Below are 24090 nucleotides of genomic sequence, written 5' to 3'. Positions count from 1 at the left end.
ATTGAAATATAATTTAAAACTAATATATTTAATTATAAATACAATTAGTTAAAATTTGATTGGTTACACAATTTTTGAGAAAGTTAAAGTTACATAGATATGTGAAAACATCATTTATTGTGAAACAAAAACAATCACCTAAAACATCATCTATATTGAAACGGCGGGAGTATAAAACTATCTTCAAAATCCATTATAATTATATTGTAGATGGAACGATAATAAGTTAATAACAGCCAAAGCTTGTAATGATAGTTCCGACAATGTTAATTGGGATGGAGTTCACTACACTCAAGCTGCAAATCGGTTTGTTGCACAACACAACACAACCTCTCAGGTAGATATTATGAGACGGCATCGGTTTGGAATCCTTAGAAATGCCTCCAGAAACATTGTTTATGGAGAGAACAAAGAGAATTACAAGTTAATTTCTATACAAAACTAAGCATATACAAAATATTATGTATATAGTTGTTAACTGATTACTTAGCAAGGCCTTTTGTTGTTGTTTCAAGTGTGCAAGTTAGCATTGTTTATTATTAGACTCAATGAAAAGGATCTTCAAATTTCTTGTAATGTTTCTTGTGTCATAAGCAATATGTGTGTATCTACAAACCACATACATGTTTGTACAACAGTTTCCACAAACCAAAAGCCACAAAACTTCATCCGTAAATGGTACAAATTTCCAAAATCAAATATATTTCCGAAATCTTGGTTAAATGTTGAGTGCTTCAAATATATATAAGAAATCACTAATTAAAAAGTAACAAACGCTCTTCAGATAATACTAAAACATAAAAGTACATTACAGACAAAAACAATTAGTTGTGTGCAAAGCAATAATAGTACTACAGGTTTTAATGCAGGCTTTCTGCATCATGTACATCAACACACGGAAATGATTCTAATTAGGTAATCACAAGAAAGTTGACAAAACGAAAAAAAAAAACAAGTAATGTATTTATTTTTTAAACAGATTAGCCTAATTAGCAGGATCAAAATACTGCAAGAATGTAAACTGCAAATTAACGATATGAATACTTAGATAGATTTACTCAATTCTGATTTTAAAACAATCTATAAATCCCTTGAATCACTCAGAACTTTTATCCTAAAAAGGAGAAACAAAAGCATTGCTATATATAGGATTTAGTCGTACTAGAGTCTAATTATAATAGATTAACAAGAAAACAAATAGATATATTCACTGGTCAATAAAGAAGCAATTAAATTAGTAATCAAATCTAAAACACAAAGCTAAAACCTTTTCTTTCGGGTGTCTCGAGACCAACACCAAGTTCAAAACTTCCTTCTTATTTCTTTTCCATGATTCTCTCTGTCTTTCAAGTTTTAGGTTTCTGATAAAATTTTAAAAGTTTCATGGTTGTAGACAAAATCAACGTAGCTTCTCCCTTATGTTGTGTTCTTCCAATGTAATTACTCAAATCATTTCTATGTTTTTCTTTCTCATATTTGGTTAAGTCTTGTCTGAATCTTCTTTCCTGCTAGGTACGACTCAAAACATTCAAGTTATGTCACTGAAGAAGATTCAGACGACCTGAATCACACTACAAAACACAAAAGAACCAATGCTATGCTTTCTGCTTCTGCTCACGGTAAACCTAATATATATCATTCCTTGTACACCAAGAAACCTAGTTCTTCCAAACGTTTCACGATTTTTCTTCTCTCTCTCAGATCTGAGATGTCTACAGGTAGAAAAAGAGAAGCAAGATCCTGAATCACCAAGAGGAGCTCTAGAAGCATGCTTAAACCGATGCTCCATCTCTTCCTCAGAAGATCCTCCTCAAAACAAAGAAGCTATAGAAAACGCAGACGCAGACGTGCGTTGCAAGAATCACAGAGCATCTTCGAACTGGGGGAAGTTCTTCAAGCTTTGGAAACGCAGGTCCATGAAACGTTTGTCTTCTTTCCCTCCGTTAAGCTGTGCCCCAGTGATCTCCAAACGCAACAAAAACGCAGATCCAGACGTCGATGATCTGAACCTTCACGATATCTATGACTTCCAATCATCTCTTCACAGCTTCTCAATCACTGACCTCGAAATAGCAACTGACTATTTCAACCCTGGTGACGAGTCTTAACTTATATTCTTAACTTACTAACTATGCTTTTATCAATTCTAACATTTTTTAAGTTTTTTTTTATCGAGTCAAAATGTGTTTTTAGAATCTTTTATTACTTTAGGCATTGTTTTTATTGGTTACTAACATTTTTTTTAGTTTTTATCGAGTCAAAGTGTATTATCTTTTACTACTTTAGGCATTGTTTGGTTGCTGTTGTGACTGAGATTGTAAAACGTTAATAAACGTTTGCAGAAAACATAATCGGGAGAGGCGGTTACGCAGAGGTTTACCAAGGGATTCTACCAGAGGGAAAGCTAATCGCTGTGAAACGTCTCACCAAAGGCACACCAGACGAGCAAACAGCTGAGTTTCTGTCTGAACTCGGGATTATAGCTCATGTTGATCATCCAAACACAGCCAAGTTCATCGGTTGTTGCACTGAAGATGGAATGTATCTTGTTTTTAGACTATCTCCTCTTGGAAGCCTAGGCTCTCTACTCCATGGTATTTACGTCCACTTTTAAACTTGACTGATTAAACAGTAATCATGACCGAACCTGAGATCTAGGAGCCATAAACATTTTTAAGTTAATAGTAGACATTTTTTTAAATAATTTGGAGACCATGAGATATATGTATATTAAGTTATTAATAACACTTTAAATTTTGGGGGATAAGACGAATGTTTCATTCGATCCGGTAACCATCTTACTGTTAATAATGATTATAAATCTTATGTTTAAAATTGTCAGGACCTTCAAAAGATAAGCTTACTTGGAGCAGACGTTACAAGGTGGCATTAGGAACAGCAGATGGACTAATGTATCTTCATGAGGGTTGTCAAAGAAGGATCATCCACCGTGACATCAAAGCCGACAACATTCTCCTCACCGAGGATTTTCAACCGCAGATTTGCGATTTCGGATTAGCCAAATGGCTTCCTAAGCAGTTGACGCACCACAACGTTTCCAAATTTGAAGGAACATTCGGGTAACGTTTTGTATATCATTATTTTTTTAACAATGTTTTAAGAATGTTTCCTAAACGTACGGTAACGTTTTGATTAGGTACTTTGCTCCTGAATATTTTATGCATGGCATTGTTGATGAGAAGACGGATGTTTTCTCCTTTGGAGTTCTTCTCTTGGAACTCATAACCGGCCATCCAGCTCTTGACGAGTCTCAGCAGAGCCTTGTCTTATGGGTTAGTATAAAGACCGGTTTGACATAATTGACTCTTAAACGAACCGGTTTACAGTCAATTGTGCATTCCTTTAACCAGTTTGTTACAACTAAATGTAACGTTTTCTATATGGCCACAGGCCAAACCGTTGTTAGAGAAGAAAGAGATAAAACAATTAGTGGATCCATCGCTTGGAGATGAGTATGATCGTGATGAGCTTAACCGGTTAACTTCCACGGCTTCTTTATGCATAGAGCAGTCTTCTCTTCTAAGACCCCGCATGAGCCAGGTACAATGATATAAGTTATCATTCTGCGTTATAGTCAACAGTTTTGATTCTTGTTTGTTCGGTTATAGTAATTTAAAAAATGAATGTCAGGTTGTGGAGTTATTATTAGGTCAAGAAAGTTGCGTTGTGACACCAAGAGAAGACAAGAGAAAGATGATGCAACGAACGTATTCCGAAGAGTTATTAGATAGTATAGAATATAACTCAACTAGGCACTTGAGAGATCTTGATCGCATTCGAGAGGTTGCTTTAGCTTCTTGAAAGTTGAACAATGCCATTATGTAAAACTATGTATGTACTGCATCTATTGATTCTATTTAGCCTTATGTGGACCTGTTGTTAGGCCTGTGATTGAATGCAAGCAAATGTTGAGACTTTCGGGTTTCAGAAGCTGCCTTGAACGTATGGTTTACTCTACTTATTTCGTTTCTCTTGTTTCCACAAGCTTTAGCTGTTCTATATCATTGTACAGAGACTCCTCACACGTCCAAACAAATTTCTTTTTTTCCTTATATTGACGGTAAACATAGGACTAGTCTACAAATCTATGAAGTTATACCTATCTTTAATACTCGATCAAAAACATATACAAATACCAGAAAAAACAAAACTAATATCATAACAGAGCTTTGGTTCACAAAAAAATAGTTTTTTTATAGAGCAACTCACAAAAAATAGTTAAATCAACTTTTTCACATGCAGTATCAACTTTGTATGTAACTGTAATCTTTTGGACATATCTTTGTGCCTTGAATGTTAATTTCTTATCCGGTGGAGATACTTCTTTTGTGCACTATTATTGTTAGAGACTTGTGTCAAATTAACAACAAACAAACAAATGATAACAACTCTAAAGATATGAAAACAATATGTTTATGAACATTACATGTATCTCTCCGACCACAGTACTCCTTCAAGTACTTCCGACAATCTTTTTTATGGTCTTAACCGTCTAAACCCAAACCAAATCTCGTAATGATTAAACAACAAACTATCATGCGTCTGTTTACCAAGATACTCAAGCCCCAAACTCGCTAGCTTCTTCCCACACTCGTCTCCACCTAACCTCGAACAAAACTTCACGTTATGCGACACAAAGATCCTCCCTTCATAAGGCTTCAACTTCTCCACCAGCCTCTCGAGTCCCGCCCACACGAGCTTATCAGGCATATGGAGAAAGACCGCACTCGCGTAGATAAGATCATAGCTTACACCCGAGCCGAACTTGCTGAACTCCATGTCGTCTCCTCTGAGTATAAGAGGCCGTTTATGCAAAAGACCTTGAGAGGGAAGCTCGTATCTCAGAGCAGCCATTAGAGAGAGCTCGTCCTTTTCGAGGCAGTGGAAGTGTGAGGGATTGAGGTAGCGGATGAAGTGCAGACCCACGCGTAAGGTGCCGCATCCTATTTCGAGGACGCGAGAGTTTGGTTTGAGATTGGAGGATTCGGCTAAGAACTCGAATACGTCGCGGCCGCCTGCCCAGGGCTCGCCGTAGTTGCTGTGGTGCTGCTCGACTAGTAACTCGCCAGGGCATGGAAGAGCTGTGTGGTTGTTTGCTTCTTCTCCTTCGTAATGAGATATACCCTTGTACCTGTTATGAACAACACAGAGTAAAATCTTTTATATTCTAGAAACAGAGTAATGTAATGAAAGATCATAACTTTACAACTTAGATTAGTTTTGCAAAGACAGTGACAACTAAGAATTAAGAAACAAGAGCAGAAGATGGTAAGATCTCATCAAAAGCCTTAAACTAAGTAAAAACTAAAAAACAATCTAAGGTCAGATACGTAATGAATGATCAACACAGAGAAAGCTTGAGTTTTTCATATTCTAGAAACAGAGCAATGTATAATGAAATATCATAGCTTTAACATTAGATTAGTTCTGCAAAGACATTGACACCTAAGACCTAAGAAACAAGAGCAAAAGATGATAAGATATCTCATAAAAGACCCTACACTTTGGTAAAAACCAATCTACACGTCTTTCATATTAAAAAAAACAGAGCAATGTATAATGAAAGATCATAACTTTACAACTTAGATTAGTTCTACAAAGACAGTGACAACTAAGAACTAAGAAACAAGAGCAGAAGATGATAAGAGATCTCATCAAAAACCCTACACTTTGGTAAAAAAAATCAATCTACACAAAAACAATCTCTCAGCAACAGTCTTGGAGCTTGTTGGATTCAAACAAATGAGAACCCTTTCACTTAAAGAGACCATGAAAGCATACAAACTTGTTCCCTAAGCTAACATCAATAAGATTCTCAAGAACCATTCAATACTACTTAAGCTTGAATCTGTAACGCTTACTGTTTAAGATCTGCGAGTTGTTGATCTCTAGTACGAGGATTGATCCCTTTCCTAAGCTCATTCTTCTGCATATGCAAACCATTGGATCTAATCAGATCTCTCACCCACTCTATATCCTCTCTCGTCGTCGATATCCTCTCCTCTAACCTCACGTCACTAACGCTTCCACCGTTCGGAGAAGATATGGATGAAGGACAGGAGCAAGAGGACGAGGAGAGGGAAGAGGAGAGGAGGAAGAAGACAGCAGCTGCGAAGGAAACGGAGAGGACAAGTACAGGCACGCTCACGAATATTCCTTTCTGCATCGTCGGCGAAGAGGAGGAGGAGAGAAACGCCATTGATGATGAGAATAGAGAGAGAGATAGAGAGATCTCTCGTTAAGGAAACTAGTGGAAGGTTTTGTTGTCATTGTGATTACTTACTATAATTAGTATGTCGAGATTAATCTTTTGATTGAACATCGTAATTACTGTGAACATTAAAGCTGTAATTTTTTTAATGAATTAATAATTACTCGAATGTATACTATTGGATGGGTTCCCAAATATCATTCTATATTTAATTACTAGCTCCCAAATTTCAAAATATCATTCTATATTTAATTATTAAAATTTATTTTATAATCTTTTTTTAAGAAAATTTTGGAGATGTTGGAAAAAAAATTTGGAGATAAAGATGCTTTGAATATTGAATGCTATCTTACACATGTATATCTTCTATTCTATACTAAAAGGGATATATGAAGAGTAGAGAGGGTGTCCACGTCCTCAATTAAAATCAGCCAATAGGGTGTCTCAAATTCGCCACGTCATTTGCTCTTTTATGTTTAAGCCGCTGTCGTAGTGACGCGTTTCCTCTGTACATCTCAATCGTCTCAACTTCCTTCGCTTCTCTAAAAAATTATAAAAAGTGTTACGAAACTCCTGCCATCAACTTTTATTTGCACCGTGAATCTCTCTTCGTCTTCTTTCCCATCCTATAAGCAATTTTTTTTACATTGATCTCTTCATCTCCTTCCTGCAAATTTGTGTTCTTTTGATTCAACATAATTGATTTAAAACTAGATCCAATGATTCAAACTGAAAAAAATTCAGATTCAAGCCGATGCGCCAGGCAGCTTCGGCCATCTCGGTGCTAATCAGTAAGGATTCAATCAGTGCAAAGAAACGAAGCATTGGATTTGGGGTCAGCATGTGTGCAAGCTTCTAATAAATCAGGTTCCATCTCTCTCTCTCAATATGTTTCATCTCTCATGAAGTCTTATGATGCATTCGTTGGAGCTGTTTAGTAGGTTCGGAGTAGAAACATGGTAAGATTATTCCTGACTCTTTCAAAGCTGCTCAGACGCTTAGTATAGACGCTTATTCTATACTAAAAGGGATATATGAAGAGTAGAGAGGGTGTCCACGTCCTCAATTAAAATCAGCCAATAGGGTGTCTCAAATTCGCCACGTCATTTGCTCTTTTATGTTTAAGCCGCTGTCGTAGTGACGCGTTTCCTCTGTACATCTCAATCGTCTCAACTTCCTTCGCTTCTCTAAAAAATTATAAAAAGTGTTACGAAACTCCTGCCATCAACTTTTATTTGCACCGTGAATCTCTCTTCGTCTTCTTTCCCATCCTATAAGCAATTTTTTTTACATTGATCTCTTCATCTCCTTCCTGCAAATTTGTGTTCTTTTGATTCAACATAATTGATTTAAAACTAGATCCAATGATTCAAACTGAAAAAAAATTCAGATTCAAGCCGATGCGCCAGGCAGCTTCGGCCATCTCGGTGCTAATCAGTAAGGATTCAATCAGTGCAAAGAAACGAAGCATTGGATTTGGGGTCAGCATGTGTGCAAGCTTCTAATAAATCAGGTTCCATCTCTCTCTCTCAATATGTTTCATCTCTCATGAAGTCTTATGATGCATTCGTTGGAGCTGTTTAGTAGGTTCGGAGTAGAAACATGGTAAGATTATTCCTGACTCTTTCAAAGCTGCTCAGACGCTTAGTATAGACGCTTATTCTATACTAAAAGGGATATATGAAGAGTAGAGAGGGTGTCCACGTCCTCAATTAAAATCAGCCAATAGGGTGTCTCAAATTCGCCACGTCATTTGCTCTTTTATGTTTAAGCCGCTGTCGTAGTGACGCGTTTCCTCTGTACATCTCAATCGTCTCAACTTCCTTCGCTTCTCTAAAAAATTATAAAAAGTGTTACGAAACTCCTGCCATCAACTTTTATTTGCACCGTGAATCTCTCTTCGTCTTCTTTCCCATCCTATAAGCAATTTTTTTTACATTGATCTCTTCATCTCCTTCCTGCAAATTTGTGTTCTTTTGATTCAACATAATTGATTTAAAACTAGATCCAATGATTCAAACTGAAAAAAAATTCAGATTCAAGCCGATGCGCCAGGCAGCTTCGGCCATCTCGGTGCTAATCAGTAAGGATTCAATCAGTGCAAAGAAACGAAGCATTGGATTTGGGGTCAGCATGTGTGCAAGCTTCTAATAAATCAGGTTCCATCTCTCTCTCTCAATATGTTTCATCTCTCATGAAGTCTTATGATGCATTCGTTGGAGCTGTTTAGTAGGTTCGGAGTAGAAACATGGTAAGATTATTCCTGACTCTTTCAAAGCTGCTCAGACGCTTAGTATAGACACATAAGCTTCCGTTTATTGTTATCTTATATTTGATCCATGTCTTCTTACAGTGTCTAACAAAGAGATCTCGAACTGGATCGTGTAAGATTACTTGAAATCAATCAAGTATTGGAATCAATCCGTCAAGCTTTTCACCACCAGGTTCCATATCTTTCTCACTCACGACTTCCAATCAATCTTAACCCTATTTTTTTATCATGCTTTAGTTGGAGTTGTTTGGTAAACATGTGAGCTGCAGAAACTGGATAAAGATTATTCTGAGTCTCTCAGATGCTTAGTATAGTCACGTAATCTTCCCTTCCCTTTCTCCCTATCTAATTTTGTTATAATTGATAAGGTAAGAGCTTAATAATGTAGTTATTATCTTATAAGTTGCAGGTATGGATTCTGTAAAATCAGTATATGAAATTCATTGTATAATTATTTTGATCCGGTGCAACAGGTCAAGTATACGTCTCCCCCAGCTTCCCCACTCCGTAAGACCCTCTTTCCTCTGTTTTTATTTCCTTTTGGTCTTCTGTTTTGGATCTAATCAAAATCTTAGCTTCCCTCGGCCATGAATCCTCAGGTTGGTACATGACCAGACCTGCATATTTGTAGACACCATATGCAATAGTGTTATATTGGATTTGATAGAAATAAACGCCCCTTGCTTTTTCAAAATGTATTTCCTTTACTTGTGACATGCATATAATTCGTTGTTTGTCATTGAACATCCTCCCTCTTAATTTCTTCATTTTTCTTACTTAAACAATTTCTTACATTTCCCTTCCAATAACTAATTATCATTACACTTACATAGGTAGCGAGTTTTGAATGCATCACTGGACTGATGGTGTTCTCCAAGTTCATAGGGTGCAGTGAATGCCAAACAAAAGTAACCCGAGGCGCCACATCATTGGTCTGCCTATAAATGCAATAACCACAACGCCATAGGTAATGAGTGCTGGATCTCTGATGTGCCTGTCTGAACATCTTCAAACAATTAACGAGTGTTGGATCTCTGTATGAGCTTAGTGTATTTGAAGTAACCTGTAGCAACACTAACTTCTGCTTTAGCGACAGCCCCATTGCTATTCGTTTCACTAACCAAACCGTCGGGGAGCTATATGAGACGGACAAACCGATTGATGGTATTAGCAAACACGAGTACCGACATACCAGGTTACCTTCGTATTTCTAATTTTCTGAAATTGGCATAAAGTATTTCATATTACAATTGGAATTTTATGTTATGTGTTTATTTGGCAGATATTGTTGGTAAGTTCGGGTATTAGAACTGCTTACGACGAAAAGAGCCGGAGTACACAGCGCCACCATAAGCTTTGAATGGGTATATATCTACTCACCAACTTTTAAACTTTTTAATAACTTAGTCATATAGCAGGTTCCCATGTCCCGACAATATTAAAGTGTTCCTCAATGACTATGCAGGCACTCTAATGTCTTCCTAAGTGTGTTTGCTGAGTAAGGTCATAAACCGAAGGTGGCGGTTGCCACTAACATCATCCCAAAACTGGCAATGAATGAACCGTCCTGTTTAGAACTTGCTTACGGATTTCTTAAAAGGTTTTCTCTCTGTTTTAGATATTGTCTCAAGCCGTCTCTTCCTGAATGAAACTTCAGAAACTCATTTCTATTTTGATAAGGATTGTGCTGTTGGTCAAATTTATCTAAAGAGGTAATGATAACCACACCTTTCTTTATTTACCACTTACGATGACATAATTAGTCCAGCACACTAACTCATACCTGCTGTTTTTAGGGTATGTTGTAGTGAGGAAGGCTCAACCTTCAGCACGTAGTCATTAAGCTCTCCTAATCACAAATAAGTAGCTTAACAATATCTCAATAACTGCACTTTGCGGAGTTCATTTGCACTGGTGTTGTGAGTGAAATAGAAACAAAAAGTGGATGTTGCTTTGCTCCAAGTGCCACCGCAAATTGCAGCATGGGTTCTCATCATTTCAATGTCCTCCCTGCAATGAGGAGAATACAGTTGGAGTTATTAGATAGTCTACCCTCAACAAACTTTGTAACAATTAATCTTAAAATCCACAACTATCCTATGCTACGAGAGTAATGCATTACACTGGATAATATAGGCTAGGTACCGTGTTCGAATGACCATATCTGATGCAACCGATGCTGCTGAATTTGTTGTCTTTGACACTGTAATAACTAAACTAACTAATATCTGCGCAGCAAATCCCTCCAACCAGCAGGTTCGTCTTTTTAATTCCTTGCATTCATTCTTCTCTAATTATTGGAAATGGCTGTTTATAAGATTAGTAGATTACATTATGTTGCTTTTGCAGGTTGCTGTTTCACAAGACCTCCAGGATTGGGACCTCCCACAATGCGTACATGAGATCGCTGGTAGCACCTTAACCTTCCAATTGAGTCTGTCTCACTTCAACATCAGTGCCATACATCAGATTTTCACTGTTTCCCGCATTTTTTACTACAACCAGTGCCCACCTCAGCTTAATTTTGAGGGTCATGTCTCCAATAAATGCTCAAGTCTATGCAACTTTACATGGTCTTTGATTACTGATTAGGGAGTCACATTTTCAAGGTAGGTATGATAATCCCGGGGATGATACGCCAGCTGCTGGAGCTGTCAAAAGAAGCCACAGTCATGTTCTCCAGAGCAGTCCCGTGAATCAGGGTGAAAGTGATGGTAATGGTGATGTTGCATGAGGACGGTTGCTATGACAAGAAGCCACAGACTGATAAAGAACAAGTGGAGATTCAGATAGAAGACATGCTGACATGTTCGATGCTTTTATTTAAAAGTAAAACTGCCAAACACTATGGTTTACTTTTTCATGGTGGAGTTTTTTTCTTATTTGGATTTTCATTGGTTTCATTTTTTAACATTTCCATAGTCCGTATACATTTAACAGTCAAAACCCAAAAAATCCTACTTCACAGACCTATCACTTTTACTAACAAACTAATTGAAAATTAGATAAATTATATTAACGCGCTCATAATTTGTGGTCATGTTTTTTTTTCTCAACTGCCAGGGAAGATAACGAACTCGGTGTTATTAATATCGCCTACTGGGAAGTTTTCAACAACCTCCAAAAACAATAGGCTGCACAATACAACAAACCCTCCAACACTACAAATACATTAGAAAGCTAATCTAACTTCCCTTTTCAAAAGGTTGTGACACACGAAGCTCCAAATCAAAAAGTATATAAAGCAGCCAGGAATTCCCAACAACTCTTCCCAGCAACCATGAGAACTATATTTTTCGACTTTAATATTTTATTAAGTTTTACCAAAACTGAATCAGGACAATTGCACGCCAAAATTCATGTCTCCAACTAAAAATAACAATTCCGGAGATGTTTGACAACAACACATACCCAAATAAAATACAAATCAAATACAATAAACAACTCACTCAACTTGATGCAGACACTAAACTCTATCGACGCTAGCTAACAAAAACCGTCAAAACACCAACTACAATCCTCTGGCCCATTAAAAAAATTATGGACCCATATCCTACTTTTAAAACAGCTAACCCACCAAATCTATACCACAAAACACTAACAAGACTCACACATGCTTTGAAAAAACCCTCCCAAAACCAATACTCAAATTATCCCACCACTCGGCATTACACACAAAACTATATGTAGTAGATTTTGAATAAAAACATTATTAAAAACACACTCATAATAATGGATCATAGAATATATTCAGATATACCACAATCAAACATAAAACTCTAATACACTATTTTAAAATATTAATAAAATATTACACATATAATCTCATGCAAAATGACAAAAATAAAAATAATAATCTCATGCAAATACATCACAAAAGAATGTATTTTCATTAAAAATATAAATGAAATGAATACTGAAAATAAAATAGTACAAACAAAAAAATGTATTTTCATTAAAAATATAAATGAAATGAATACTGAAAATAAAATAGTACAATGTCATAAAATATAGTTGATAAAAATCAAAACAGGTAAGAATTGTAAACAGAGGTCAAATGTTAACAAAATATTTATATATAGTATTATTAGAAAATAAATTTTAATTATTATATTCAATTTAAAGTAAACTTCAAATGTTTTATAAAATTAATATTCATCTTAGTATAAAACGATTTTAACGTAAACTTATCCGCCCGTAGGGCGGGCCAACCCCTAGTATCAATAAGAATCTTATACCGCTGTAAAAAATGTTACTATTCTTTGTAAGAAATATTTACTCAGAGAACTTTGTAAAATTAATAATTATCAAGTTTATTACATCTAGTATATACATATTTTTGAAAGTTTCGGATTTTGTAATTAACCGGTTTATGTATATGTAATAGGAAAATAATACCACATTAGAAAAAAATAATTAATAATTATCAAGTTTATTATTACATCAATAGTTTACATATTTTTGAGAGTTTTCGTCTTGTAATTAACAGATCTGTGTATATGTAATAGGAAAATAATACCACATTAGAAAAAAGATTTATATAAATCTTATCCTTAATAATAAAACAAATTAAAAAAAGATTTATGTAATCTTATCCTTAAATAAATAATATTTCAAGTCTCAAGTGCGAAGCATTGGAAAAGAGTTTGTGTTCCTAATGTCCTCCTCCTCCTTTACTTTTTCTCTTCATTAAAAAAAAAAAACTTTTTTATTTTCCTTCTTCTTCCTCCGATTCTCGCCATCACCACAGCCTTGGAAGAAAGCTCTGCTCTGCTCTGGTGTGGCTTTTCCTTAATTGACGCTTCCTCCAAATTTGTGCAAAACTTTCGAGGTTTGTAGATCAATCTGATTCCCCCCAACCCAAATCTCAATTCCTTCCCGCGCGAAAAGATCGATTCTAGGGTTTTGAAAAGTGTGTTGAATCTCGTAGGTTAATCATCATCGATTTATATCGGAAGTTCAGATTAAAAGGTGTGCAGATTGTTTCGTCTACGACTTTATTTAGATAAAGGTGTGAAATTTATAGTTTTTTTCTTATTTGAGGACTGTGTTGAATGGATCAAAAGTTTTTTTTATATCCAAAGGTTTTGCCTTTTTTTGATTTTTGATCATTCAGTTTAGCTTCTCTGTTAGCTGATTATCCACTTGCTGTGCTTTTGTTCCTTTTCAGGATGCACCGGGTTGCAAGTTCTGGGAGTAATGGCGGTTCTGTCCGCAATCGCAAAGAGAAGAAGCTTACCTATGTCTTAAACGATGCCAACGACTCAAAGGTCAGCTTCTTTTACCTCCATCCATGCTTGTGTTACCTTTTCTTTGAAGTTATAGTTATCTTCTTCTCAAGCTCAACTCTGATTATGCTATCTTGTGTAATTTGTCACGCTGCAGCACTGTGCTGGCGTTAATTGCTTGGATGTGTTGAAGTCGTCTGTTTCCAGTGATCGGAGCTACCTCTTCACTGGAAGTCGTGATGGTACACTCAAGAGATGGGCTTTTGATGAGGATGCGTCCTTTTGCTCGGCTACTTTTGAGTCTCATGTTGATTGGGTATGGAGTTTTTTTTCTGACTCTCAAAGGCTAACTGTATTGGAATTAGTAATTAGGATCGTGTGACTTGTCCTGTTGTACGTTTGATAATTTTTGAGCTCCCTTGTTGGTTGGTCAGGTGAATGACGCTGCTTTGGCTGGTGAAAGCACTCTTGTTTCTTGTTCTTCAGACACTACTGTCAAGGTTTGTGAATTTGTCACAGTTGCTTGCAGTTGCAGTAATATCCTTCCTTTTAATATTTTCTTTTGGTACCACCATATTGGGTTCTTAATACGGCTTATTTTTTCTGTTACAACTAGACATGGGACAGCTTATCAGATGGAGCCTGTACGAGGACTTTCCGTCAGCACACGGACTATGTTACTTGTCTGGCAGTTGCGGCAAAAAATGTATCTCGACTACATGCTTTTTTTCTGTATGATATGTTAAGTTCTCGTTTCTGATACTAACTTGATGTCGTTACTATTAGAACAATGTTGTTGCATCTGGTGGCCTTGGCGGGGAGGTTTTCATATGGGATATCGAAGCTGCTTTATCACCAGTTACGAAACCTAATGATGCAATGGAAGAAAGTTCTACAAATGGTCTTGGGAACTCTCAGCCCGTTACCAGTTTAAGAAACGTTGGTTCGAGCAACAATATCTCTGTGCAGTCATCACCATCCCATGGGTACGCACCAACGATTGCTAAAGGTCATAAGGAGTCGGTCTATGCGTTGGCGATGAATGATGCAGGGACGATGCTCGTCTCTGGTGGAACAGAGAAGGTACTCATACAATTTAGGCTGCTGAGAATATAGGAGAACAAGAACACAGACAATATTTGGGTTTATGTGTTCTGAATACTGCTCGGTTCTTTTTGTTTATTGCAGGTTTTGCGTGTCTGGGACCCTAGAACTGGTTCAAAAACTATGAAGCTGAGGGGACACACAGATAATGTCAGAGTGCTGCTTCTGGACTCAACTGGCAGGTAAGTTTTCCTGTTTTTTTTGGTCGTTTTGGTGTCTATTTTCTTCTCTGTCTGATATATTTCCCTTGTGTTTCTCACCTTGATACTGCAGGTTTTGCTTGTCTGGGTCCTCTGATTCTATGATAAGGTCTTTATCTTTTTTTTTAATTACTTCATAATTATGAGCCCTGTGGCTGCAGCTGTAGTTATCATTTCATTTCTTCTAACTGGTTCTACATTCATTTTCTAGACTTTGGGATCTTGGTCAGCAGAGATGTCTTCATACCTATGCGGTGCACACAGATTCTGTGTGGGCGCTTGCATGCACTCCATCATTTACTCATGTTTATAGCGGTGGAAGAGACCAATCTGTGAGTAGACTGCAAAAAATTTCCTCCAAAGTATAACTTCCTTTTTTAATTTCCATTTATGTGGTTTTTGTTTCTGTCAGCTATACTTGACAGACTTGGCAACTAGAGAGAGCGTTTTGATGTGTACCAAGGAACATCCGATCCAGCAATTAGCGTTGCAAGATGATAGTATATGGGTTGCAACAATAGACTCCTCTGTAGAGAGATGGCCCGCCGAAGTACAGAGTCCTGAAAAGGTCTTTCAACGAGGTGGCTCTTTCTTGGCTGGGAACTTGTCTTTCAATAGGGCGAGAGTGTCCTTGGAAGGACTAAATCCAGTAAGAAAAAATATAGTTTCTTTCCTTTAAATGCTTCTGTTTAACCTTTTTGAGTCGGGGTGTCTAATTTTTGGCTTGTCTGTAGCCCCCTGCCTACAAGGTGCCTTTAATGACTATTCCAGGGAGCCACCCGATTGTGCAGCACGAGATTTTGAATAATAAAAGGCAAATCTTAACCAAGGTGAAATAAACTTTTCTGAATGCTCTTTTGGTAAGACCACCGTTGATAGACTTGTGGAAGGGTCGATTATATCTTCTGTTTTTTTCTTTTTCTTTTGCAGGACGCAGGTGACTCAGTGAAACTATGGGATATAACTAAGGGTGTTGTGGTAGAGGACTTTGGGAAGGTATCTGTTCAACTTAGGCTTCTATTTGAGTTTCTGATAGATTATATATACATGCTTCTGTTATCCTGAAATTATCTGTTTCCATGTTTGCAGATATCATTTGAAGAGAAGAAAGAAGAACTGTTTGAAATGGTAAGTCGCTTTGATTTATTTTCAATGATTATGATTCTTTGTGTTTTTGCAAGACTAGCAGATTTGTATATGATGTATTGTTCATCTCTACGTTTTCAGGTAAGCATTCCATCATGGTTTACTGTGGATACACGACTTGGATGCTTATCCTTACATTTGGAGACTCCACAATGCTTCTCGGCTGAGATGTATTCAGCAGACCTCAAAGTTTCCGGGCGACCTGAAGATGATAAGGTAGATAAAACGCGTGCATCTTTACTTATGTTGAAGTTAACCAGAAACTTTAATCTTACTGTTACACAGCGTTAATCGATCTTTTGTCATTGGATTGTGTGATTTATAGATTAATCTAGGTCGTGAAACACTAAAAGGCCTGCTGGGTCATTGGATGGCAAAGAAGAAGCACAAACCAAAACCCCAAGCTCTTACCTCTGGAGATATTCTATCCGTAAAGGATACCAAAAAGAATCTGATTGCATCCAAAAGTGAAGACAGCAGTGCTGGGAATGATCCGGTGTATCCTCCATTTGAGTTTCCTTCTGTCTCCCCTCCGTCCATCATCACTGAGGGCTCTCAAGGAGGTCCATGGAGAAAGAAGATAACTGAGTTTACCGGAACTGAAGATGAGAAGGACTTCCCCTTGTGGTGCTTGGACGCCGTCTTGAACAATCGCCTCCCACCTAGAGAAAATACAAAGTACAAGCCACCACCTTGTTCTCTAATAAAAAAATTAGTTAGGACTTTTAGCATTTTACTCACTAATATTTTTATAAATAGATAAAGCACACCGTCTTGTTTTAGTATCTTACATTGGAAGGTCTTTTAAATTTTTCAGATTAAGCTTCTTCCTGCATCCATGCGAAGGCTCAAATGTGCAGGTGGTCACACTAGGGAAACTTAGTGCACCCCGGATCTTAAGAGTTCACAAGGTAAAATTATCCATCTGTAAATTAAACCTACAACTTATGCTTGCACTTTCTGTTATTCAATGGCTTCTTTTTGGCTACTGTAGGTTACCAATTACGTTGTGGAGAAGATGGTCCTTGACAGTCCGTTGGATAGTTTAGCTATTGATGGAGCAAGCGTTTCAGGAGGACCACAGCAACTGTTTGCAGGAAATGGACTGCTAACGCCTGGATCAAAGCCTTGGCAGAAACTCAGACCTTCCATTGAGATCTTATGCAATAACCAGGTAAGTCAGCTTCAAGGATATGTTCTACCAACACATCAAAGAACCAAAAAATTGGTTCACTGGTCTAGTTTATCGTTTGCAGCTAGTGGCTGAACAAGGTTTTTTTTTTGTGATTATATCAGGTCTTATCTCCAGAGTGGAGTTTGGCAACTGTGCGGACGTTTGTATGGAAGAAACCTGAGGATCTAATCCTCAACTACAGGGTGGCTATAGCTAAATAACTTATGAGGTAAATTACTTGAAGAAGGTGAAAAAACTCATGAAAGAATGCATTTATGTGAATGTGTTTGTCAAGTTGAAATTTGTGAAACACCAATCTCCATCGACGTGATGGTTCTTAACTTGAGAAGATCATTTGATTTTAGGTAATTTACATCAGAAAGAAGATAGAGGGAGAGAATTGACTTAAAAAAAGCCTTGGTAGATTTTTTTTCATATGTTCTTCCTGATACACAGAAGCCTTTGTAGATTGCTATTTTATTTTATATTTGCAAGAATGATAGGAACATACTTTATGTTGAGGATGAATATCATCACCATATCCTTTATTGCCTTACAGATTTGTGACCAAATGGGAATCTGCTGCTTCATATAAAAAAACACATGCAAGTCTATAGCTTTTCAATGTTTGTTCATTCCGAAGGGGTATAAATCATGGTTTAGTTTACTCAGCTTTCATGCTGGAGAATAATGGGGGGGAAGCGGGCGTGAATGCAGAGAGCTGTTGATAAAAGGTCCAAGATTTTAGATGAGATGGTGTCGACAACTTTACTAATATTTGTACATTTAGAGCTTTGAGAAAGAGTAAAAACTTACTGTCTCTGTTTTTCATTGTGCCCTGAACAAATGCTCTGTAATCTAAAGTAAAATTAAACACTCATTCACAAGCTTCAGGCAAATTCCCTGCTCCATTTACGATCAAACCGGATTTAAACTGTCATGTCATCAGGTCTTTTAGCTCTCTGTTGCCTCTTCATCAGCTTCTGCTGTCTCACGTTCTTTCTCATGCTCCTCTGCAATAAGAAAACGAATGTTAGTCCCATAATAACAGTTATTTCAATTCCAAGGGAGTCCGATTCCTATACGTATAAATTCTAAACACTAACACGACTTTCACTTGCCTAATTTGGTTTGATTGCCTTCAACAGACCACAATGTGAACGAAATGATTGTTTCTAGTACTACAATTACTCATGAACCATCATGCATGTTCATTAAAGTAAGCATCAAGCATGTAGATGAAGTTGCCACACTTACCCATGAGTTTATACATTGCCTTCTGAGTCCGCCTTTCGAGTTTATCAAGCTTCTTCTGGACATCTCTTCGGAGGTCCCAGTTCGGTTTCTTTGGAGCAATGTTAACAAATGGGTCCTGTTATTGATAAAATTCAAACGTAAGCTAAGCGTGTCACGAGTAACGATTCCAATAACAGAGTATTTTGGTTGTCCATTTAAAAGTATGAAAAGAAAAGCAATCACAAACCTCTTTCTTCTCCACTGCAGGTGGAAGTGCAGCAACCGGATCTTCGAACTTTACCGTCCTGAAGCTCCTTATCTTGAGGAACATAATTTCTAAACTTCATGGCTGGACCACTGTCAAAATCCAAGAGAATACAAAATAAGCAATAAGCGCATTTTAGCAAGAACAGTCTTAGCAACGAAACCAATCACTTAAAGCAAAGTATACATAAGAATGCAATCTCAAACCGAAAAAAAAAACTGTTTGGTAATGGAGATGTTATGAACACCATTACTAGTTAAGCTCCTTTTTGCTTTAGCTAACACACAACAAGAAGCATATCATCAACAACCAGACGCTACTCAAATCGTTCCTTCCTAAATATCTTGTTTTTTTTCAATGATTCATGCCAAAGAACAAAAAGTATACTCACTCTTCTTCTACGACAGCAACATCATCACCATCTCCCTCTTCCTTGCTCTCAGAAAGCTCCTGAGCTGCCCTTAGAGCTCTAAGTGCCTCTTTACGAGCAGCAGCTTTCTCTTCTATCGAATCACTTTCACTACCCATTGATATTACTTCCTGCTAAATAATTATCAAATCAGCGAGTGAACATTAGCAATGGCACCTCGAAGCTTCGAGCTTTTTTTTTTTTTTCAAGGAAAATCTGTATAACATAACAAGGAAGCTAAAAGAGAAGACAACTCGGGCCCAGCAAAATCATTATCGTGGCTAAAATCATTTTATAAGGCCCAATTAAATTATTATGTTGGGCTCATTAAGCTGAAAACATAGACTGGGGTATGTTTCAGGCCATTGTCTATTGACTATTGAGTCACTCTGTGTGCCATGGATTTTAATTTGATCTGGCTTGTATGTTTTCGTTAAGACCGGTTGACAAGGTACCTTTCAAAATTTTTTTGTCAACTGAAATACCTTTCAATCTAATTATGTTAAATTTAATTAAAAATACAATAGAAACTCTATAATTAGTTTTTGATAAATTCACAAATTTTGACATTTAGTGTAAATTATGATAAGTTGAGTCAGTGTAAAATATAACACAATTTTTTTTTTTAAAAACTATATAAATAATATATATTTTTTGACATAAAATATAATTTCAGTGTAAACATAAACAATATACTGTAATAAAATTATTTTGAATTTTTAAAAACACTAACAATTTTGAATGTTATTTTTTTATTTTGTACCTTAAATGTATTTACGGTAAATATTGTTTATACACCAAATAATGAAATAACAAAGACATAAAATTTGTATAAATAAAATATAATTAATATATATATATATACCGTAAAATCAGATATTTTTTTATTTTACATAAAAAAATATATATAAATCTAGAAGGAATTTTTTGTAAATTAATAATTCTAAAAATTAATAAAATATCGTATTTACAACATAACATTATTAATTTGTGACTGCATATAGTCCGGTCCATTTGTCACTTACATTAGTATTATTGATTGGCTATATACTTGCATGGTTTAATACTTCACAGACCCTAACAAGGCCCATATTATTACCTAACGACGACGTTTCCAATGCATCAAGCTTATAAATGTAAGCCAGCTACCTCGGGACAACACGCTCTTTGTACACTCCGCCATCTTTACATCTCTTTCTCGAGCAGATCTCTCGTGAACAACAGCTGACAATGGCGACCACTTTCAGCGCCTCTGTCTCCATGCAAGCCACTTCTCTGGTAATAAAATCTTCTTTTTCTTGTCAAAATCCTCACTTTGTTTCCCAGATCGCTCTGATCGTTACGTTTTTAGATCATTTTGCAGCTGATTCAAGATATTTGCTAGCTTTTTTTTTATTGTAAGGATTAAAAGATGTTAGCTTTACGAATCTCATTCTCTTTGTTGATCTGTTGCCGTTTCAGAGAAAACTTGTGTGTTCATTTTGAGTCTGTAAATTTTCGATCTGCGTTCATTTAAATCACATCTTGCGAGATTTGGTTATGAAAAGAACAGGACAATAGTCATTTGAGTTGTGTTTTGAATGTTAATGTTTTGTTGTTGTATTGATGAACAACTCAGGCAACGCCAACGAGGATTAGCTTCCAGAAGCCAGCTTTGGTTTCAAGGACTAATCTCTCCTTCAACTTAGGCCGTTCAATCCCCACTCGCCTCTCAGTTTCTTGCGCGGTATGTATATGTACACCACTGTCAGATTCTTTCGTGTTTTCTTGTATTCTTCTAAAGGACATGTTGGTTTATTAGGCCAAACCAGAGACGATAGAGAAAGTGTCTAAGATTGTCAAGAAGCAACTCTCACTCAAAGACGACCAAAAGGTTGTTGCGGAGACCAAGTTTGCTGATCTTGGAGCAGACTCTCTCGACACGGTAATGCAATCAATGTTTATCTATGTGAGAATAAAGAACTTGTAATACTGATTAAGTGAGTGTTTCTGCATGCAGGTTGAGATAGTGATGGGTTTAGAGGAAGAGTTTGATATCGAAATGGCGGAAGAGAAAGCACAGAAGATCGCAACTGTGGAGGAAGCTGCTGAACTCATTGAAGAGCTCGTGCTACTGAAGAAGAAGTAACTTTAGTATAAATCACCACCTCTCAATGAAAGTTAAAACCTTTAAGGCTTTGATGTTTGTTGTTTTCATATCTTTTCGGTCATTTTCTTTTAATGTGTCAAGAAGCTACTACTGTCTTTTGTCCTAGTTGTTTTAGTAGTATCTGTATCCACGGATTGCTATTTGTCTCCTGAAACTTTTGGATTGGTGCATGAAAATTTTAGAATAACATGGAATGAGTCTCATTTACTTAATATGAATGTTTGTTCTTTTTACTTTTCTGAATCAAGCAAACTTTTATATCATAATGTACAAGGAGTCTTTACACATGCATAAGTAAGAGTAGGCCCTAAAAAGAAGTGAGAATAACTTGATATATATATAAACAACTCTAGACATATTGTATATACAGGTTCTTGTTATTCCCAATCGGCGTCAAAGAATCCAGCATCTTTCATCTCTGAATAGTAGACGTTCTCCAAGTTCAGATCTTCTTCCTGCAGCAAAACCAAAGTGAACTTAAGCACCAAACCATTTGAACATTCAACAATCATATGGCATAGGGGGTGTTAAGGTGATGGTGATTAGTGATACTGATGGTGCTGTAGTGATGAAAAGGATGATGGTGATACGATGATAAAGTGGTAGAGAGATGTTGAGATGAGAGAGTTACCTGGAAGAAGTCTGCAAGGAAAGTAACATACAGAAGAGGAAGATAGAAGGCATGGTAACAAACACTTGTGATCCCATACAACCTGTGAAACATTTTCAAATATTATCTTCTTACGTTCAAGAAACAAGAGAAGACTTTCTAAATAGGTTCAGGGTTTTACCATAATCCAAAATGAGCGCCGTTTGCAGCAAGAGTGCATGCGAATAGGGAGAGTCCATTTAAGGCGAGCATGCAAGTTATGTACTTATAGAAAGCAGGTCTTGCTGTCAAAACAAAACAACAATAGCCAATTTGATGAGTGACAGAAGCTGTTGATGCAACCATAAGGAGGACATGAGTGGTCGTTGTATTTACCTGGTAATCTTTCTCTCCATTTAGAGTTGTACATGAAGAATATCATCCCGTAAATACCCGCAAGCAAGAGCTTGTGGATGACCCATAATCCCCATTTCACCTTTTGTATATGTTCATTGTTGTCGATAAACAATTCTACCCCGAATCCAAAGAGATAGATGGCCTGAAATGAACAATGAAAGCCCAAACGGATTAGCTAAAGGTAAAAGAGTAACCAGACAGTACAAGTTCACATTTATCTCATCAACTACCGCAGAGAAAGTAACATCTCAAAGTTATGAAGACAATGGTACCTTGAGAAGCAAATCAAGACCTATAACAAGTCCCGAGATGAGGAAAGTCCGTGTCAATGCTTCAGCGCCACTTGCATAGTTCCCTTGGAAGAGAAAGGCTACCAAGCTAACTTCCAGAAACAACATTCCAGATGTTGTGAACAAAGTCAATACATTCCAAACTACTTCTTTCCCAGGAGTGCATTCCCATGCCTAAACAATAAGATCAAGTAAAACTTGAAAACTCAAAAAAACAGAGAAACTTGTTATAACACATGACATCTAATCTAAAATAAGTACATGAACAGACTAAACCAAGTAAAAAAATTTCCTCTTAACCAGCATCTTTGCATACCCAATTATTTAACAATTACAGCTTACAACAAATCCATAAGCTTTTCTAAAAAGTTTGTACCTTTACTTGAGCCTAAATAATTTCTTCAATGTAAAGTTTGTAACATAACTCTAGAACATCATAGTATGATTAAAAACAAAGAACCTGAAGGCAACACCAAGCAGCTTAGTATGACTAAACCATTTCATCTTAGGTAGCATCTTAACATAAACCAATTAACCATTACAGCTTACACCAATCCAAAAGCTTAAAGTTTGCACCTTTACTAATCCTTAAAAAAAAACAGTTTCTTCAATGTAAAGTTCTCATCTTTCGGAAGTAACATAACTCTAGAACATCATAGTATGATTAAACCAAGTAAACCATTTCATCTTAGGTAGCATCTTAACATAACCAATTAACCATTACAGCTTAAAGTTTGTACCTTTACTGATCCTCAAAAAAAAACAGTTTCTTCAATGTTAAAGTTCCGATCTTTGAGAACATAACCATAAAACATCATAGCACGAATCCAAAGATAGCACAACGAACCTGAAGGCAGCACCAAGCAAGATTGAGCAAGCTAACAAGCCAAAGACATCCGTAATACGCAATCATAATATAAGATCTCCGATTCGAGAGCTTGGCCAAGCTCTTCTTCGCCTCGTACGCTAAGTAAGCTACGAATAGAATCGCTGCTATGACCAGAACCGTGTTGTGGAGAAACCCATGGCACTTCCCGACCCATCCGCCGATAAAACCTCCTCCGGTGGCCGGAGAATTAGGGCTTAGCTGTGAAATCACGAAAGGGGTCTCCGCGATCTCCCCGAGAATTCGCATCTGGCTCGATTTGTGCGAATCCCTGATTCTAGAAAAGGACAAACGATTCGAGATTTGTTTGGGAATACGTATGATCGTGCTCGCTAACGACCAATTCCATAGACTAGTGATTATACAAAGTTACAGGGTGCTAAAGATAATGTAACACAAAATTGGGAAGAAAGTGTAAAAAAAGTAAATTGTAAGGTACAAGTAATAAATATAATATAGTATTGGGGTGAAAGTATAAATAAATAAGTTGAAG

At 36.7% G+C, this 24090-nt stretch overlaps 5 protein-coding genes, 1 long non-coding RNA gene and 1 pseudogene across 16 annotated transcripts; 4 read left to right on the top strand and 3 right to left on the bottom strand.

The window, feature by feature from the left end:
- The first annotated feature begins 964 nt into the window (after positions 1–964).
- On the top strand, positions 965–3982 carry LOC106443887 (receptor-like cytosolic serine/threonine-protein kinase RBK2). Its single transcript, XM_013885438.3, has 8 exons — positions 965–1436; positions 1513–1619; positions 1702–2094; positions 2343–2594; positions 2843–3080; positions 3158–3293; positions 3412–3561; positions 3652–3982. Exons 1-8 carry the CDS (start codon positions 1384–1386, stop codon positions 3820–3822), a joined length of 1500 nt encoding a protein of 499 aa, XP_013740892.2. The 5' UTR covers positions 965–1383; the 3' UTR covers positions 3823–3982.
- A 399-nt stretch (positions 3983–4381) lies between these two features.
- On the bottom strand, positions 4382–6281 carry LOC106439010. The gene is made up of 2 exons (XM_013880349.3): positions 5883–6281; positions 4382–5152 (listed from the first exon to the last, which is right to left on the bottom strand). The coding sequence occupies exons 1-2, from the start codon at positions 6218–6220 to the stop codon at positions 4498–4500; spliced, it is 993 nt and encodes a 330-aa protein (XP_013735803.2). The 5' UTR covers positions 6221–6281; the 3' UTR covers positions 4382–4497.
- A 689-nt stretch (positions 6282–6970) lies between these two features.
- LOC111215786 lies at positions 6971–11475 on the top strand. Of its 10 annotated transcripts, none has more exons than XR_007338219.1 (9): positions 6971–8391; positions 8586–8676; positions 8774–8822; positions 8978–9011; positions 9338–9699; positions 9787–9868; positions 9970–10216; positions 10301–10760; positions 10854–11475. It is a non-coding gene; the product is annotated as an uncharacterized LOC111215786 (long non-coding RNA). The 10 variants fall into 10 exon arrangements; XR_002664647.2 differs by having other exon boundaries at positions 8914–9011; XR_007338217.1 differs by having other exon boundaries at positions 8742–8822.
- Positions 11476–13099: 1624 nt separating this feature from the next.
- LOC106439008 (WD repeat-containing protein 48) lies at positions 13100–18236 on the top strand. 2 transcript variants are annotated; one of them, XM_013880342.3, is made up of 20 exons: positions 13140–13335; positions 13435–13475; positions 13675–13774; positions 13890–14048; positions 14167–14232; positions 14349–14438; positions 14519–14815; positions 14921–15018; positions 15110–15145; positions 15248–15368; positions 15449–15685; positions 15771–15866; positions 15967–16032; positions 16126–16164; positions 16264–16398; positions 16508–16860; positions 17000–17093; positions 17177–17356; positions 17479–17585; positions 17916–18236. In XM_013880342.3, the coding sequence occupies exons 3-19, from the start codon at positions 13676–13678 to the stop codon at positions 17575–17577; spliced, it is 2265 nt and encodes a 754-aa protein (XP_013735796.2). In that variant the 5' UTR covers positions 13140–13335; positions 13435–13475; position 13675; the 3' UTR covers positions 17578–17585; positions 17916–18236. The 2 variants fall into 2 exon arrangements, with proteins under 2 accessions (XP_013735797.2, XP_013735796.2); XM_013880343.3 differs by lacking the exon at positions 13435–13475 and having other exon boundaries at positions 13100–13335.
- LOC106439009 lies at positions 18108–19463 on the bottom strand (annotated as a pseudogene).
- A 920-nt stretch (positions 19464–20383) lies between these two features.
- On the top strand, positions 20384–21627 carry LOC106439007 (acyl carrier protein, chloroplastic-like). The gene is made up of 4 exons (XM_013880341.3): positions 20384–20544; positions 20885–20992; positions 21068–21190; positions 21266–21627. Exons 1-4 carry the CDS (start codon positions 20497–20499, stop codon positions 21392–21394), a joined length of 408 nt encoding a protein of 135 aa, XP_013735795.2. The 5' UTR covers positions 20384–20496; the 3' UTR covers positions 21395–21627.
- A 27-nt stretch (positions 21628–21654) lies between these two features.
- Positions 21655–23979, bottom strand: LOC106439006 (protein CANDIDATE G-PROTEIN COUPLED RECEPTOR 2). Its single transcript, XM_048776269.1, has 6 exons — positions 23559–23979; positions 22694–22885; positions 22401–22563; positions 22207–22309; positions 22047–22128; positions 21655–21870 (listed from the first exon to the last, which is right to left on the bottom strand). The coding sequence occupies exons 1-6, from the start codon at positions 23844–23846 to the stop codon at positions 21793–21795; spliced, it is 906 nt and encodes a 301-aa protein (XP_048632226.1). The 5' UTR covers positions 23847–23979; the 3' UTR covers positions 21655–21792.
- Positions 23980–24090: the final 111 nt, after the last annotated feature.

The sequence above is a fragment of the Brassica napus genome, chromosome A3 (assembly GCF_020379485.1).
Source record: "Brassica napus cultivar Da-Ae chromosome A3, Da-Ae, whole genome shotgun sequence".
NCBI lineage: Eukaryota > Viridiplantae > Streptophyta > Magnoliopsida > Brassicales > Brassicaceae > Brassica > Brassica napus.
Note: the sequence above shows the minus strand (reverse complement) of the source record. Positions and strands in the feature narration are given on the sequence as shown.

Excerpts from the sequence above, each read along its gene's own strand:
- LOC106439008 (XM_013880343.3), top strand. The coding sequence starts at position 13,676 with ATGCACCGGGTTGCAAGTTCTGGGAGTAATGGCGGTTCTGTCCGCAAT. Across the intron at positions 15,686-15,770 it reads CCTTGGAAGGACTAAATCCA|CCCCCTGCCTACAAGGTGCC; the intron begins GTAAGAAAAAAT and ends GCTTGTCTGTAG. Across the intron at positions 17,357-17,478 it reads AGATCTTATGCAATAACCAG|GTCTTATCTCCAGAGTGGAG; the intron begins GTAAGTCAGCTT and ends TGATTATATCAG.
- LOC106439007 (XM_013880341.3), top strand. The coding sequence starts at position 20,497 with ATGGCGACCACTTTCAGCGCCTCTGTCTCCATGCAAGCCACTTCTCTG. Across the intron at positions 20,545-20,884 it reads CCATGCAAGCCACTTCTCTG|GCAACGCCAACGAGGATTAG; the intron begins GTAATAAAATCT and ends TGAACAACTCAG. Across the intron at positions 20,993-21,067 it reads GCCTCTCAGTTTCTTGCGCG|GCCAAACCAGAGACGATAGA; the intron begins GTATGTATATGT and ends TTGGTTTATTAG.
- LOC106443887 (XM_013885438.3), top strand. The coding sequence starts at position 1,384 with ATGGTTGTAGACAAAATCAACGTAGCTTCTCCCTTATGTTGTGTTCTT. Across the intron at positions 1,437-1,512 it reads TTATGTTGTGTTCTTCCAAT|GTACGACTCAAAACATTCAA; the intron begins GTAATTACTCAA and ends CTTTCCTGCTAG. Across the intron at positions 1,620-1,701 it reads GCTTTCTGCTTCTGCTCACG|ATCTGAGATGTCTACAGGTA; the intron begins GTAAACCTAATA and ends TCTCTCTCTCAG.
- LOC106439010 (XM_013880349.3), bottom strand. The coding sequence starts at position 6,220 with ATGGCGTTTCTCTCCTCCTCCTCTTCGCCGACGATGCAGAAAGGAATA. Across the intron at positions 5,153-5,882 it reads CAACTCGCAGATCTTAAACA|GTACAAGGGTATATCTCATT; the intron begins GTAAGCGTTACA and ends TGTTCATAACAG.
- LOC106439006 (XM_048776269.1), bottom strand. The coding sequence starts at position 23,846 with ATGCGAATTCTCGGGGAGATCGCGGAGACCCCTTTCGTGATTTCACAG. Across the intron at positions 22,886-23,558 it reads TTGCTTGGTGCTGCCTTCAG|GCATGGGAATGCACTCCTGG; the intron begins GTTCGTTGTGCT and ends CTTATTGTTTAG. Across the intron at positions 22,129-22,206 it reads GGCGCTCATTTTGGATTATG|GTTGTATGGGATCACAAGTG; the intron begins GTAAAACCCTGA and ends AATGTTTCACAG.